We start from the raw sequence: 16,137 nt of genomic DNA, 5'->3' as shown, positions 1-16,137 counted from the left end.
TCTAATTTAGCACTTTGGAAATTTGACAATAATTTCTTCTTGGCTAAAACATTAAGTCTTTTCTCACTGATGTGGCTAAGCCTCTTATGCCATAACGTTGAGGAGTTATCGCTCTCAACTGCATTCACCATATTGGCACAAGTAGAAGTCGTAGTCCAATATAAACCTCGACGTTTGTTACCACGAGCCACAACCAAGGAACCCTTAATAAGTTTCCATTTTCCACCTCCACTAATACTAACATATCTTTCATTATCTAGAACACCAACAGAAATTAAGTGCAGAAGAACATCAGGTGCATGTTTTACATTGTTCAAAACTAGTTTAGTTTCAATACTAGTTTCCAAACAAATTGTACCAACACCAACCACCCTAGATACAATCTCATTACTCATACTCAAAGTTCAAAAGTCACCAGGAGTATATGAAGAGAAAATTTCCTTCCTTGATGTCACATGAGATGCGGCACCAGTGTCCACAACCCAACTTGACTCATCTCAAGCTATATTTATCAGATCTGCATCAAATACTGTAACAAGATCTTTGGTGGAGACGGTGGCTAGGCAATTTTCATTGCCATCTTCTTTATTTTCCTCTTTGTCTTTGTTCTCCCTCTTCAATTTCCGACAGAACTTCTTTGTGTGCCATTTCATGCCACAATGATAGCACTCAATATCCATAAGCCTGCCTCTGAATTTGCTTCTGCTATCTTCTCTATTCTAAGAACCACGATTTTTATTTCTCCCCTGAAGCCAATTAGTAGAACATCTGACGAAGAAGAAGAACCTTGAGATTTTCTTCTCATCTCTTTGTTCAAGACACTACTCTTGGCGGAATCCATAGAGATCACACCATCCAGAACAGAATTAGACAATGCAGTTCTAAATATTTCCTAAGAGTCTGATAGAAAACCAAGTAGAAGCAAGATTTGAATTTCTTCGTCAAATTTAATGCCCATAGCAGACAACTGATTCATAATTCCCTGAAAATTATTGAGGCGATCTGTCATCGGAGAACCATCATGATACTTTAAACTTAACATCTGCTTTATTAAGAACATTTTATATTCCAGTCTTTCGAGCATATAAGCTTTCAAGATGTTCCCATAGGATACGAGCATGTGTCTCCCCAGAAATATGGTTCAACACATTATCGTCAATCCATTGCCTAATAAATCCACAAATCTGTCTATGTAACAAATTTTACTCTTCATCTATTTTATTATCAGGCTTTACACTAGTAAAAACTGGTTGATAAAATTTTTTGACATAAAACAAATCTTCTTTTCTCTTTTCAAATGACATAATTAACACCATTCAGAGTAATCATTTTACTAGTGTTGGCTTCCATCGTTTTCTCCCAAAAAATATAACTATAGCAAATCAAAGTAAAATCTTTTCTAATGTGAAAGTTTAGACTATGCCGAAATCACATAGCATACTCAGATAAAACCTTGCTCTGATACCAATTTGTTAGAAAAATACGGACTAATACAAAAATATATATGGTCCAAATAATGAAATAAAATGAGAAAATAATGACATTAAGAATTTTACGTGGAAACTCTTTTAAGTAATGAAAAAAACCACAGGCTAAGAGGAGCAACTGATATCACTATAGTATAAAATTTTACACTGGATAGTACCAAATACAATACTCAAAAATGACTATCACAGACTCAAAAGGAATAACATTTTTTTGATCTCCACCTTACTAAAAATATCGCTCTCACTTTTTTTCCCACAAACTATTTTCTTATAGTCTATGGAATACCTTACTTTGCTCTTTAATTTATTTTCCTCTCTTATCTTGGTTGTGTAAAATGAGGAGTTGAAGAACTCCTTTTATAGGAACTCTTCCCACAACCTTGCCCATTTTATTGACAAACCTTTGCAGGAAAAATTGGCAGCCATTTTTTTTACTAAGAAGGAAATGGGCAGCAACCTTCTTTTGACCAAAAAAGTGGGGACTGGACCCCACATTTTTGTTATTATGATATTTGGTATGGTATATGATAAACATTTTAAATATTTTTGGTATTCAATACGGTGTTTGGTATTTAGAAATAACATACAGAAATATCGAATACCATATCGAAGTATATAGTTACATAAATAACATATATATATATATATATATATATATATTATTAAAATACTAACAAATATTCAAAATAAAAAAGGGCAGTCCGGTGCATTAAAGCTCCCGCTATGCGCAGGGTCCGGGGAAGGGCCCGACCACAAGGGTCTATTATACACAACCTTACCTTGCATTTCTGCCAAAGACTGTTTCCAAAGCTTGAACCCGTGACCTCCTGATTAAATGGCAACAACTTACCAGTTACTCTAAGACTCCCCTTCCAAATATTCAACATAGTATTAGTATAAGCTAAATGCTTAGAAGTAGAAATTTCCAATACTCTATTTTGATTGAAATGTATTTTAAATGTAATTGATTAACAAAAGGAGTTGTTTGTACTTTCCTTTGAATATACATTTCTACATATGTAATGTGTTAGTATGATAAAATTATGATATTTTTTTTGAATTGTTGAAGTCATAATACTCTATTATACGAGTATATATTAGTCAAAGTTGAACAAACTATAGTTACCGATTTACCATACTGCAAAATATCGAGACCGAACTTCAAAATACCGAACCATACCGAATTAAATTAGTATGATAATGGTATAATAGTTTTAAAAATCGAATATCGAAATTATCATACCAAAGTTTCAAATACTGTACCGTATCATACCATACCATGCTAACCCCTATTCCATACCAAAAATGTAGTGGACGAAGCCTATCTCGTTTTATTAGTATTATTAATAGGAAGAAAACCTTCTTCATTACATCCAAAATAAATACGAAAATCACATTAGTAATTTGGTACTCAAACTTGACATAGCTAAAACTTCTTGTGTCTTGTTTATCTTACAAAGTTAAAGAAAAACTTTGGATCTCATCAAATGTTTATTGATAATTATATGGAGAATTGTTTCCAATAAATGGGCACAATACGTTGATCTTGCATTGTCGCCTTTAAGATTTAGGATTAAAATGATCACTTTTTTTATATATTATGGAATATTTCTTCGTGGTATATATGAAGCATTAAAATAATCAATTTTTCCTACATTAAAGATGATTTCGACTACTTGCTATATATGAAGGACTAAAACATCCCAACCCCATATGCTTTGGCTACTATGAAGCTAGTCAATCATAGCAGCCATTCTAAGCTGGTCTTCTTGAGGAAGAGTATCTAAATTAAATCACCAATCATACTCCTGTCCATCTTTCAGTTCTAGATTATCACCACACAATATGCAACTCTGCTACTACTATGAGCCAAACTTTTTTATTTTCCCTTCTTATACATATACACGGCTTCTCAAGGTATTTCTCACATTAAAAATGAAAATAACGTGATGGAGCAATTTTTTACCTCTTTCATATATGTGACCAAAACAAATTCAACAAAAATAATTGTTGCACATGTAATGTATCGATATTGTATAAATAGTCATGCAGTATATCGATATTATATACATACTGTATAATCATATATATATATGATGTATATCTACGTATGAAAATGTATATATATCAATATGCATTGTTTATACTATACATATACATTATATAAATAGATTATATAATGTATCAATATTGTATAGTTGTGTATAAATGTGTATATATGACATATAGTGTATGTATCGATATTGTACAATAAAAACTGGTTGCATTTATATATAATGCACGATAAAAAAATTTGTTAGAAGTACATTGATTATTCAATCTCAATCAACTTGAAATCACCTCTAAACAGTCTTAAATTTTAGCTATGAATTTATTTTGATATTTCATGTCTTTTGATATATAATTCGTTCGAAACGATTCACAAGCCCCACAGCATATAAAAAATGAAAATATAGAAAGTGTGCCATGAGTGAGGAGATCGAGATTGTACGTCAAATTTTAAAGAAAAAACGACGACTCAGAAAGACGATGCAGAGGGAGAAGGAGGAAGGAAAAAGGAAAAGAAGCCATTGATGGCGAAATGGGAAGGAAGAAGAAGATTAGAAGCCATTAATGACGAATTGGAAGGAAGAAGGAGAAGTTTTGACCAATTTCAGTAATTTTTGAAAACTTGACTAAAAATTTTAGTAATGGAAATAGCGGAATGGGTTGGGGGTGGGCCACGCAAACCCAAGTACCAAAGTCAAGAGGCCCAAAACACTTTAATTCAAAAAATTTCAAAACCCGAGACCGCCATTTGAGAATTTGAAATTACTAATCTCAAAAACGCACTCTTTCTTCATAAACACACAGTGTTACAAAGGGAAAAACAGTTTTGAATTTTGGAGTGTGATCTGATCTACAAAGCCAAAGGTTAGTAAATCTTCAAAGTAAGTACATAATTCTTTGATTTTTCTTTTTTGTAAAAATTGGGAACAGGGGAAGGGGAAATGAGTAAGGGATTACGAATCCAATTCTCACGAACAAGATGGAAGTTTAGTTAGCCAATCAAATAAGCTACTAAGATTCTCTTGAGTTTTGGTTTTAATTTTGTCGATAAATATTTTATTTTTTAAAAAAAAATTGAATGATCTTAGTCAATTTTACTCTAAATTTGATTATTCTTGCCGGAAAAAGAACTGGGTTTACTGTTTGATCGGAGAGCTATTTGTTTTATTTTTAAAGGATTTAAGTTGTATTATCACATAGTAGTTTTAAAGTATGATGTCAGTGAATAGAACTTAAACCCTAATGTAAATGGATGGTTAAGCTAGTAATTTGGTACAATGTTGATTAAAGGGGACATTTTGAGCTCAATTCTTTGTAGAATTGAGAATATATATATTTTTTTGTATTAAATAGTTAAAAATCCTCACTTTCTGAGGTTGTTAAACTGATTTTAAAATTATTTCACATTCTTGGGTAGGTTGCGGAAGACACGGATTAGGGTAGTATGTTAGTAAGGTAGTAGAGGTGTCTGGCTAATCCTTCCATACTAGTAGTAGTCGTAGTATTACTCTTGTAGTTTCTATTTGTTCTACTTTTGTAACTATCGGATTTGGTTGTTTCTTGTACTTTGATTATAGAATTATTGCTTTGTTATGCTTTCACATCCGTCATTTCTTTTCTTTTTTTAGATTGCTTTGGATTGGTTTTTCTTGAGGCGAGGGTCTATCATAAAGGTAGGGGTAAGGTCTACATACACTCTATCCTCCCCAGACCCACTTTGTGGAACTACACCGGATATATTGTTGTTGTTGTTATTCTTGGGTAGGTGTTTAACCAGTTTCAAATAGACAGGATAGATAAATAAAGATTGAAAGGAAAAGGAAATATCCCATGATACTGAAGTATTCATAGAACAAATCAAACTGTAAATTGCTTTATGCTCTCAGTTGAAACTTTTTCGTGATGTTCCTTTCAGAAGTAGATGAGTTGTTCCATAAAAAGAAGAATCATTTGTTCAAAAGATTAATCTGGGATGCTGTTTATTGAGAAAATACTTTGTTCAACAAGACTACATTTTTTAAAATGCTAATGGTATTTATTTTATTGTTGTTAAATAAACAGGTTCTATTGTCCCTGGGAGTAATATGCAAATGAATGGTCTTAAAACATGTCAAACAGAAAACTCAACTCCTGGAAAAGTACAGCAGTTAGAATCCACTGTGGTCACAAAAGTTAGAGTTATAGTTAGAGTTCGTCCCTTTCTTCCTCGAGAAATTAACTCGATAGATGGAAAACCAATCTCTTGTGTCTCTGTTCTCAATTCAGAATGTGAGCCTTCTGAGGATGTCACAGTTCATCTCAAAGATCATGAAACTAGGTCAGTTTTTCCTCAATTATTGTCATGCACTAAGATTATATCTGTCTTTCTACAACCTTATCCTGGGAGCCCTTTTGTTTTTGACTGCAGTCGTAATGAATGCTACAAGTTGGATGCATTTTTCGGTCAAGAAGATAACAATATAAGAAAAATATTTGGCAAAGAAGTCAGTCCTTTGATCCCCGGGATATTACAAGGTCGCAATGTAACAATATTTGCTTATGGTGCTACAGGGAGTGGCAAAACTTACACCATGCAGGTATGTTTTATTCGTCTGCATAACACACAACTTGCTCCATCACTCCTGCTAGTGGACTAGATTGCTAAAATTTACACATGGAGTAGGAGATATATATAGAGTTATAAGTTATAACAAACCTACTCAATGTTTCTTTTCAAGTCTTTTTCTGCTCTATAACTTCTATAGCATAGATCCATGATTGAGCAAAGGACATATCACTGTATCAGACATTTCTGATTGAAACCATGCATGAGCTTATCCCATATATCCCATATAATCCTAATCTAGAGCTTTTCCATTTGACCTCTTCAGGGATATGTATTTGAAGTATAATATAGTTCCGTTCAGGCCTTCCTAATTCCTGTATGTACATGTGAATTGTTTTGAAAAACCTTGTTGCTGATGCAGGGAACAGAAAACCTCCCTGGTCTAATGCCACTTGCAATGTCCTCTATTCTCTTGAAGAGTCAGGGGAAAAGTACCATAGCAATATCATACTATGAAATATACATGGATAGGTGCTATGATCTACTTGAACTTAAGGAGAAGGAAATTTTCATATTGGACGACAAAGATGGGCAGATTCATCTCAAAGGACTTGCGCAAGTTGCTGTCAGTTCGATGTCAGAGTTCCAAGAAGCATTTTCTTGTGCGGTTCAGAGGAGAAAAGTCGCACATACGGGTGTTAATGATGTCTCTAGCAGGAGCCATGCCGTGCTCACGATTTATGTTTCTACTCCAAGCTGTGATGACTCTGGAAATGTCATTACTGGGAAGTTGAACCTTATTGACTTGGCAGGTCTGAAAAAATTACTAAATCTAACGAGGAATTGTTGTAAGAATAGTGAACTGAAAAGTAACTCACATGCTGTAACTCAATGTCACTAAATTAGGTAATGAAGACAATAGAAGAACTTGCAACACTGGAATTCGTCTACAAGAGAGTGCTAAGATCAACCAGTCCTTATTCGCACTGTCAAATGTAATATATGCATTGAACAACAATCAACCACGAATTCCCTATAGAGAAAGCAAATTGACAAGGGTATTGCAAGACTCTCTTGGTGGAACAAGCCGTGCTTTGATGGTCGCTTGCTTGGTAGGATGTTGTATATATCATTTCTTGCCTTTGAGTACCATGAATGCAACACTGTTCTTAACATTGTCAACTATTTTCTCTTGTTCATAGAATCCAGGAGAGTACCAAGAATCTCTTCATACAGTTAGTTTAGCAGCCAGGTCAAGACATATATCCAATTTTATTGCCTCAGCACAAAAAGGAGATTCTCCAAAGGTCAAAGTTGACATGGAAGCAAAGCTTCGTGCATGGCTAGAATCTAAAGGCAAGACAAAAAGTTCTCAAAGAATCGGGGCATTTGATTCTCCATTTACTAGCAAAACTCCAAATTCCATGTGCTCTACCAGAAAGCTAGGTTTATTTGGGAGCTCTAGTAAGCAAAAATGTATCAGTAATCAAGGCGCTTCAAGCATAAACAAGAGGTAAGTGATTACTCTATAATCTTGCTGTATTTACCTGCCTTTGATTTTGATGATTGCTTAACTCTGTTCGTACAGGGATCCAGATGGAGCTTGTAGAAATTTATTTAAAAATGGACATCGATCAAACTTAGTAGTGGAGGTAAAAAGAATGATTACATCATTTCTGTCTAGCTCTTTTTGAGCTGATGATGCAGCACTTTGTGTTAAATTTAATAAAATCCATTGACAGACTTGATTCAGGGAAGGTCTTTCGTTAAATTTCTTAGCTACTGTTTATGTGACTCCGTTTCTTTGAATGAAGATGAACTGGTAACCATTAAGCTTAACTATCTCAATCCTCGGATTCTAGGATTACTCCACTTTTGAGTTGATGTAACGTCTGATAGCTTGATAAGCTCTCAAAGGAAACAACAATTCCTAAATTTCGGTCATCTTTATCACAAAGGGAATCACTCAGTTGGTATGTGAGAACTGATAATTAACAGCTAAAAAGAATTTTGATGTAATCTTTTTGAAAGGACAACAGAACAATTTGATCAAGCTTTTCATTATAGCAGAATTGGATTTAATTGATAAGTCATTTTAAGTTGGATTTCTGTAATAATGTGCAAATGCAGGCTCGGGACCTTGCTGATACTGGTGGACAAAGGGAAGAGAAGAAATTCGAGGTTTTCTCTGGAAGGGTTGTGCCTGATTCTAATACAGTGGTGCATGGTACTTGACCGTTATAATAACCACATCTCAGTTTTTTCAGTCTGCTGCATGTATTCTTCATCCAATTCTATATAACTGACTCATATCAAGCTACAAGCATGTGATAATCTTTCCAATTATATATGTGCCAAAGCTAGTTCTAGTGTTCTCCTCCATCTCCCAGAGAGTAGTATAATAGCTATTCTGCATCAACTCATATTAAGCTGCAGCAACGAAACAATTTTTCAATGATGTATGTGCCAAAGCTAGTTCCGTACTTTTCTATCAATGTTCTCATAGAGAGTGCTTGAATAGCTACTTCACACAGGTTTATTAGTGAACTTTCATCGATTATACCTAAAATGTTTGATCTGTTTGACCATGGCTTATTTTCACGATATTAGGTGCTCTTTAAGTTTCTTGCTTTTTAATATAAGATTGCACATCCCTTTGTATGACTTGTTATAATCAAATTCTCATTTTACTTAAAAATTGCTCCTTTATAAACCAGCTTCTGTTCATGAATTACACAATCTTAGGCGGCCCATTTCACAAAGATTTTAATAAGTTGAACTCGAACCCACTAAGCCCCCGGTGTGCCTGGCCCCTCTTCAAGTAGTTTAAGGGTCATTAAACAATGATTTTCCCCCTCCACTAAAAAAGTTTATCCTGAAAATAGCACTCATCTTCGTGTTCTTTCGCATACTCTAGAGAGGCATTCATACTACTATTGCATCATCTACTTGAAGCATGCCTACTCCCATAACACATTTAGACTAATGTCTAAATCTTTTCATTTACATATGTAACTTAGTTGGAGTTTATTTGTCTCATTGGCCCTATTTACAGATAAACATACAACAACATATCCAGTGAAATCCCACAAGTGGGGTTTGATTGACCCTATTTACAGATATCTGTGAAAATTCGTTGCTAAACTTTTTCAATACGTAAATATAAAATATCTTGTTTACAGGCAGTCAAATAAAATTTGAAGATTTTTGTCTGTTTGGTCTTGTGTAGATGAACAAATCAACGTAGAGGAGGAAGTGACCATTGTTGATTGTTTCAGCTCCCTTAAAGGATATGAGGTTACCCCTAGGAAGGTCCTTTCTCCCATCAACTCCAACATCAACAATGAGAATTTGTCCATGAAGGATCAAATACACCTTATCTGCAATCAGCACACTCCCATGTCATCCCTTCCTTTAAGCAGTTTTGATGAGAATATACCAGCGTTAGGAACTCCACTTGATAAATTTGGTGCACGAAGTTCTAAATTGAAGGTGCGCAGGAACTTTATTTTATCATTAATCTTCTGATTGTTTAGCATTTCCAGTTATAATAATTATATCTGTTGAGTATACAGAACTCTCTTGTCCAAGAGTACATTGAGTTATTGAACACTGCCAGCAAGTGAGTGTTGTTCTTTGTCTTCATTTCCCTTTTATATTTTCTCTATTTCTACTTTCTTCATGGAATCTTTAATTTTATTTTGTCCTACATTGTGTTAGGGAGGAACTCATGGCGATAAAGGTATGTTCTTGATCTCTTTACACAATTCTAACACTCTTCATCATTATACCAGCAATGAGTTTTGACTCCATTTTCACATGATTCTAACATTGTCATCGTTCATACTAGCTGTGATGTTTGACTGCATCTTTCATATCACCCAGGGAATTGGACAAAAGATGACTGAATACATTATTGAACTAAGGGAAACAAGTCCCATGAAATCAGTAAGAAACTCTTCTTTAAGATCTATGATGTTAAAGATTCTTTGATTTGGGACTGCGTAAAAAAACTAAGCCTACTTGCCTGGTTTGTGCAGCTAGGTGACTTGGAGAAGATTGGATTGACATCAAAGCAGGTAGTGCTACGCAATGTATTATCTGCATTTCCTTTGTACTCCTTTTGCCTGTCTGTAGTATATGCAGTATTCTTATAAGAGCATACGTCTGTAGGTACATAACTTATTCAGGTGGGCTGCAAGAGGAGTACTGGGATGAAAAACTTCTCTGCAACATCTTGTTGTTATAAAGGAGCATGTATAATTAAGATTGTGTTTCTGGCTAGAACTTTAGTTTATATTGTACTGTTATTTGCAAGTACTTGGATTTGAAAGCTTGTATTAATTACCTCATAATATTTGGAGCTAGACAAAGATCTACCTTCCACCCCCCTGTTGTACCAATTCCAACCATAGATTTTTCGAAATTTCAGCATATTTCGTAGTTATTTCTCTTGGGGTATATTATTTTTGCCGCGAAATTTCCTAACTAAGCATTGTAGTATTGCTCCTACTGAAGGTTGCTTTGTTTAGAAAGACGTTATCTTGTTATATTCCATTCTCTATTTTGCTTTTGCAGCCCAGGGAGAAACACACAAAAAATAGGAATTACTAACAAGGAAGTTCTTGAAGTAGTTGAAACCACAACACTACACTTCCAAACTTATTTGTAAAAATTACCAGAAGCAGAGATGCTCATGTTACACAAACCACATTACTGGTTACTTACAAACACTTCCATCTACTATTTCTTATTAGAGGATAATTTCCCCCCGTTTCAACAGACGAGACACAACTATAAAACTAGGACACACATTTTAAAACTATTTTCTTCAGCCATAAAAGGCTATAACACCATGATCTCTGCTCTGTTTAAGTACTAGTTTGTTCACTTGTTACAAGTGCAAGGGTCACACTTGCAGTCAGATCCACATTTGCAGCCATTCTCAGCAACAGGGGTTTCACCCATCTCCATGGCGCCGAAGCTTGTCTTCTCAGGTCCCACCCCAAACACCAAAGTTTCGGTTGTTGTGCTGCTCTCGATGTAACTCATGTCTGGGTACATCTTACATCTGCGATGGACAAAATTCACCACAAATACAAAAAATAAGAAACTTACCGATACCTCGAAAAATCAAACAAAAGAATTTGCTAATAAACAACACATAATTCTCCATAAGAAAATTCCCAAACAATAACCACCCTTCAATCCCAAACAAATGGAGTCATTATATGAACTGTCATTGCCCTGGTGCTCCATTTAAGCACATTTCGGTATAAACATGAATTGAGTGTAGTCTAAATGTACTAAACTCCCAATATACATATACACCAATATACATATACGCGAGGAGCCAAGGAAGAACCAGACCACAAGGTTCTATTTCCATAGAACGAACCCCTCACCTTGTAGTCACGGAAGCAGCTTTAACCAAGACCCTCCCTCACTATAAATAGATTTGTATGAACATTACCAAGTTCTAATTTGAGTCATTATTCTATCATTATTCTTGTATTTTGATTCGTTCTTTTTCTTTTTCAAAAACAAATTAAAATTAACACAATCAAGTTAATATTTTATTAACACACAGTTACAATTTTAAATGCCAAAAAAATATGTCCACGCGACAATCTAATACTATAATTAGTAGAATAATTTTTAAGTGCCCCTTTAATTCCTCGTTTGGTTGCAAAGAATGTAATAACTTATTTCAAAATTAACAATTAATATTGAGATAAATTATCCCATCCTGGGATGAAATAGTAATCCCAGGATAACTTATAAATATATTAAATAACTAAAATATCCCCACATTCACAAACTTAATTAATCGTTATATTTATGATAATATATTTTTCTATTAAAAAATTAAATTTTATAAATAAATTTTTTATTTATAAATATATTATAAGTTAAATTTATTTGTCTAATTTTTAATTTATTTATATTTTGATTTCTCCTAACATATGCACTTTCACTATAGATAATTTTCATACTAAAATTTATTTTAGTTTATAAACTAACTTATTCTTAAAATTTATGAAATGAATATAATTTTGAATATGACAAACCAAACAAGCAATAGAAACTACTCAACATAACTATCCCAACGAAACGACCCTTAGAGAAGTTCCGCACATTCAGCTTAGAAAAGGCTTAATGATTAGAACTACATATTCTTGATCCTTTTCTAAGTTAAAACATGAATAACTTCTCTTAAGTGACTATCACATTTACAAAATTATAGCATCCCCATCTTTTTTTGTTTTATACAAACAAAATTGTGATTTTATTTAATAAAATATTAAATTTATCATGTTAGTCCCAATTTAATTCTAGAAAAGAAAAACTGATACAAAAAATAATGGCACAATAATTTATTTGTAGGTTCATCTTGGTTTTATGTTTTTAAAAGTGGTATATATAAAACAATAAACTACTAACTTCATTTCTTTATCCACTAAATTAATAAGTTTCCATTTTCTACAAAGTTCCAATTTCTTTCTGGTTTTAACAATTTCAGTTGAACTCCATGTTGAATAAAGACATAAAAGAACCACAAATCCCTCTATCAATTAGGGGAGCCAAAAACAAGGACAAAAAAATAAAAATAACCGGGAGAGTGATGTATACGCAACCTTACACCTACTTATTGAAGATAGAAAAGTGTTTCAGATAGACCGTAGAAAAGTGTTTCAGATAGACCATAGAAAAGTGTTTCAGATAGATCGTAGAAAAGTGTTTCAGATAGACCGTAGAAAAGTGTTTCAGATAGACCGTAGAAAAGTGTTTCAGATAGACCATCGACTCATCGACTCAGATCAAGTAAAGGGGAGACAAAAATACCCTTAATAAAAGGAACTTATCGCCAACCCCTCTAAATTGGCATAAATTGAAAATTGCCCAACACGAAACTATTTTTGTAATCCCATAAATAATTCAATTTTGCTAGAAATTACCAACATAGAGAACGAACTTCTCAAATTTCTGATAGAAAAAATTCATCTCTTTCACAGAAAAGACATCCATGCATGATACTGGATAAATGGGATCCGAATTTTGATTTTTTAAAAAAAGTATAGACAAATCAACTTTTAATCAGACATCTCGAATTCAAAAACATAATAATTAATGAGCCAGATAAAAGGCCTTACACAACACGAATTGATTTAAGATATCGAACACCGGATGAAAATTCAAAAAAATTAATACTAACAAAGAAGAAAAAGGATTTACCCTCCACAGCCGTTGCCGCACTTGCATCCAGATCCACAACCACAGTTTCCTCCACAGCAAGACATGATTGATCAGAGATTTTTGAAACAAAAAAAACAAGTATAAAAATTAAGAAATGATTGATGTAGAATGAGTATTGAGGAACAACCATGAGTGTCCATTTATAGTACAACGGAGGAGGAGGAAGGGAAGACATCAACCGTACACGTGTCGTGATCATATAGGAATATGTTATCCTTGTAAGTCGGTCCATTCATGATATTAATTTCGTCCACGTAACTGTCGCTTTCTGTTATCAAAATCTGTTCCCTATTATCATAATTATCATACTAATCCACTCCTAAATTAACAGACGCTGGTATGTTCTAGATATTTACATCCTCCATGATTTGTATTCAGTGTTTATATCTAATTTAATATATTTATAAGAGTAACTAAGTTAGCATAGCTGATGATATTCTATAAGGAAGATTAAAAATTTGATTCTAATTATCAATATTTTTTTAGTTAAGTTTGTCATATTTCTAATATAATTTACAATTTTTGATGTGATTTGTGAATTATTATACGAAAATGAGTTTACTTAATGTGCATCCAATGACTATAAATTTCTCAAGGAATTTTAAGTTATTTTTAATTATAAAAAAATAACATCTTTTTAAAATAAATTCAAAAAAATGTGTCTCAAATTAAAAGAAAAATGTGTAGGAAAGAAGTAACTACAAATGATTAAGGTATGTATTTATTTGTGTAACACGATGCAGATAAAGTTTTACATGATCTAATTCATAAATTGCTTCCTTTTGTTCTTTTCTTTTAGAGTATATTGAAAATAGTTTTAAGGCGGTATATTTTTAAAAAATTCCCCACTTTTTAAACAAGTTTATTTTAGTAAATCAATAGAAAATTTATAATTTTGCTTCTTCAATTTTTACATTATCGGTAAGTGACTTTTTGAAAGGTCTGAATTAATTACTCCATATTGATAGTGGTGACTTTTTACCTATCCAAATACTTGACATATCTTGTCATGGAACAAATTATGGGCATGCATGTACCATTGTTTTGTGTATAATTTTTTTTATCTCGACTTATATAACATTATTTTACATTGATACAAAATAATTTTTTTAAAAAAATCAATAAAATTTATGATTTAAAATAAAACTTAGACTTTTATATGATTATAAATTATTTTATGAAGAGTGAAAAAAGAAAATTCAAAATTGAACTATGTTTAATTAGAAAATTATAATATTTTATACTGACTAAAAAAATGTCGTATAAGTTAAAACATTGAAAATAATACTTAGGAAATATTTAATATAGTACTTTAGCATAATAATAACTAGTAAACTTTACCTAAATCCAATAATGGAAAAGTCTAATTACTATACATCCCTCATTGTATTAAAATTACTCGATTTCTCCTTTTTTTTCAATTTTGCTGATACAGTAGTTATGTAACTGATATATCAACTTTAGCTGTAGAATAGTTAATGCAGATCATCTATTTATGGATAGTAACTTAATATAATGTATGATTGGTTCTTTAAATCAATTATTGATTTAATTAATAGGATTAATTGGTTAAAAAAAAAGCAACGGTTGTGTACATGAAGATTCAAGCCAAAAAACAGAGCATCAGTTCAAACCAAAGTCGATTTCAATTTTTTTTCAGTTTTGCTGATACATTAGTTATGTAACTGATATATCAACTTTAGCTGTAGAATAATTAATGCATATCAGCTATTTATGGATAGTATCTTAATATAAGGAATGATTGGTTCTTTAAATGAATTACTGATCTAATTGGTGGGATTAATTTGTTAAAAAAAACAACGGTTATGTTCATGAAGATTCAAGCCAAAAAACAGAGCATCAATTCAAACCAAAGTCGATTTCAATTTTTTTTTTCAATTTTGCTGATACATACGTTATGTATCCGATATATCAACTTTAGCTATAGAATAGTTAATGCATATCAGCTATTTATGGATAGTATCTTAATATAAAGTATGATTGGTTCTTTAAATGAATTACTGATCTAATTAATGAAATTAATCTGTTAAAAAAAGCAACGGTTATGTTCATGAAGATTCAAGCCAAAAAATAGAGCATCAATTCAAACCAAAGTCGATTTTTTTTTCCAGTTTTGCTGATACATAAGTTATGTATCTGATACATAAGTTATGTATCTGATACATCAACTTTAGCTGTAGAATAGTTAATGCACATCAGCTATTTATGGATAGTAGATTGAGATAAGGTATGATTGGTTCTTTAAGTAAATTATTGATCTAATTAATGAGATTAATTGGTTAAAAAAATAAAAGTTATGTACGTGAAGATTCAAGCCAAAAAATAGAGCATCGTCTCCAATGGAATAAACAGAGCATCAATTCAAACAAAAGTCGATTTCAACTTTTTTTTCAGTTTTGCTGATACATAAGTTATGTATCTGATACATCAACTTTAGCTGTAGAATAGTTAATGCACATCAGCTATTTATGGATAGTAGATTGAGATAAGGTATGATTGGCTCTTTAAATCAATTACTGATCTAATTAATAGGATTAATTGGTTAAAAGGGCAATAGTTATGTACATGAAGTTTCAAGCCAAAAAACAGAGCATCAATTATGTACTGCAGGTTTTTGATACATCAGTTATGTATAAACTGTACTAATTAGAGACTGATACATCAATTCTGATACATCAGATCTGTAGTTGATACATCAGTTGTGATACATATGTGTGAAGTTTCTTTCCTGCGGTTTTTTAATACATCAGTTAGGTATAACCTGTGCTAATTAAATAC

At 32.4% G+C, this 16,137-nt stretch overlaps 2 protein-coding genes across 6 annotated transcripts; one reads left to right on the top strand and one right to left on the bottom strand.

The window, feature by feature from the left end:
• Positions 1-4,291: 4,291 nt before the first annotated feature.
• Positions 4,292-10,472, top strand: LOC129882250 (kinesin-like protein KIN-10B). Of its 5 annotated transcripts, none has more exons than XM_055956450.1 (15): positions 4,292-4,400; positions 5,165-5,209; positions 5,598-5,853; positions 5,944-6,112; positions 6,503-6,893; positions 6,988-7,193; positions 7,284-7,594; positions 7,670-7,733; positions 8,212-8,308; positions 9,311-9,573; positions 9,657-9,703; positions 9,802-9,823; positions 9,967-10,029; positions 10,122-10,160; positions 10,255-10,472. In XM_055956450.1, the coding sequence occupies exons 3-15, from the start codon at positions 5,621-5,623 to the stop codon at positions 10,297-10,299; spliced, it is 1,950 nt and encodes a 649-aa protein (XP_055812425.1). In that variant the 5' UTR covers positions 4,292-4,400; positions 5,165-5,209; positions 5,598-5,620; the 3' UTR covers positions 10,300-10,472. The 5 variants fall into 5 exon arrangements, with proteins under 5 accessions (XP_055812425.1, XP_055812427.1, XP_055812423.1 ...); XM_055956452.1 differs by having other exon boundaries at positions 5,165-5,215; XM_055956448.1 differs by having other exon boundaries at positions 4,292-4,417.
• A 240-nt stretch (positions 10,473-10,712) lies between these two features.
• On the bottom strand, positions 10,713-13,471 carry LOC129882252 (metallothionein-like protein type 2 B). The gene is made up of 2 exons (XM_055956455.1): positions 13,318-13,471; positions 10,713-11,152 (listed from the first exon to the last, which is right to left on the bottom strand). The coding sequence occupies exons 1-2, from the start codon at positions 13,380-13,382 to the stop codon at positions 10,969-10,971; spliced, it is 249 nt and encodes an 82-aa protein (XP_055812430.1). The 5' UTR covers positions 13,383-13,471; the 3' UTR covers positions 10,713-10,968.
• Between the last annotated feature and the right edge of the window lie 2,666 nt (positions 13,472-16,137).

The sequence above is a fragment of the Solanum dulcamara genome, chromosome 3 (assembly GCF_947179165.1).
Source record: "Solanum dulcamara chromosome 3, daSolDulc1.2, whole genome shotgun sequence".
Taxonomy (NCBI): domain Eukaryota; kingdom Viridiplantae; phylum Streptophyta; class Magnoliopsida; order Solanales; family Solanaceae; genus Solanum; species Solanum dulcamara.
The sequence above is the reverse complement of the archived record's forward strand: the minus strand, read 5'-3'. Positions and strand labels throughout refer to the sequence as shown.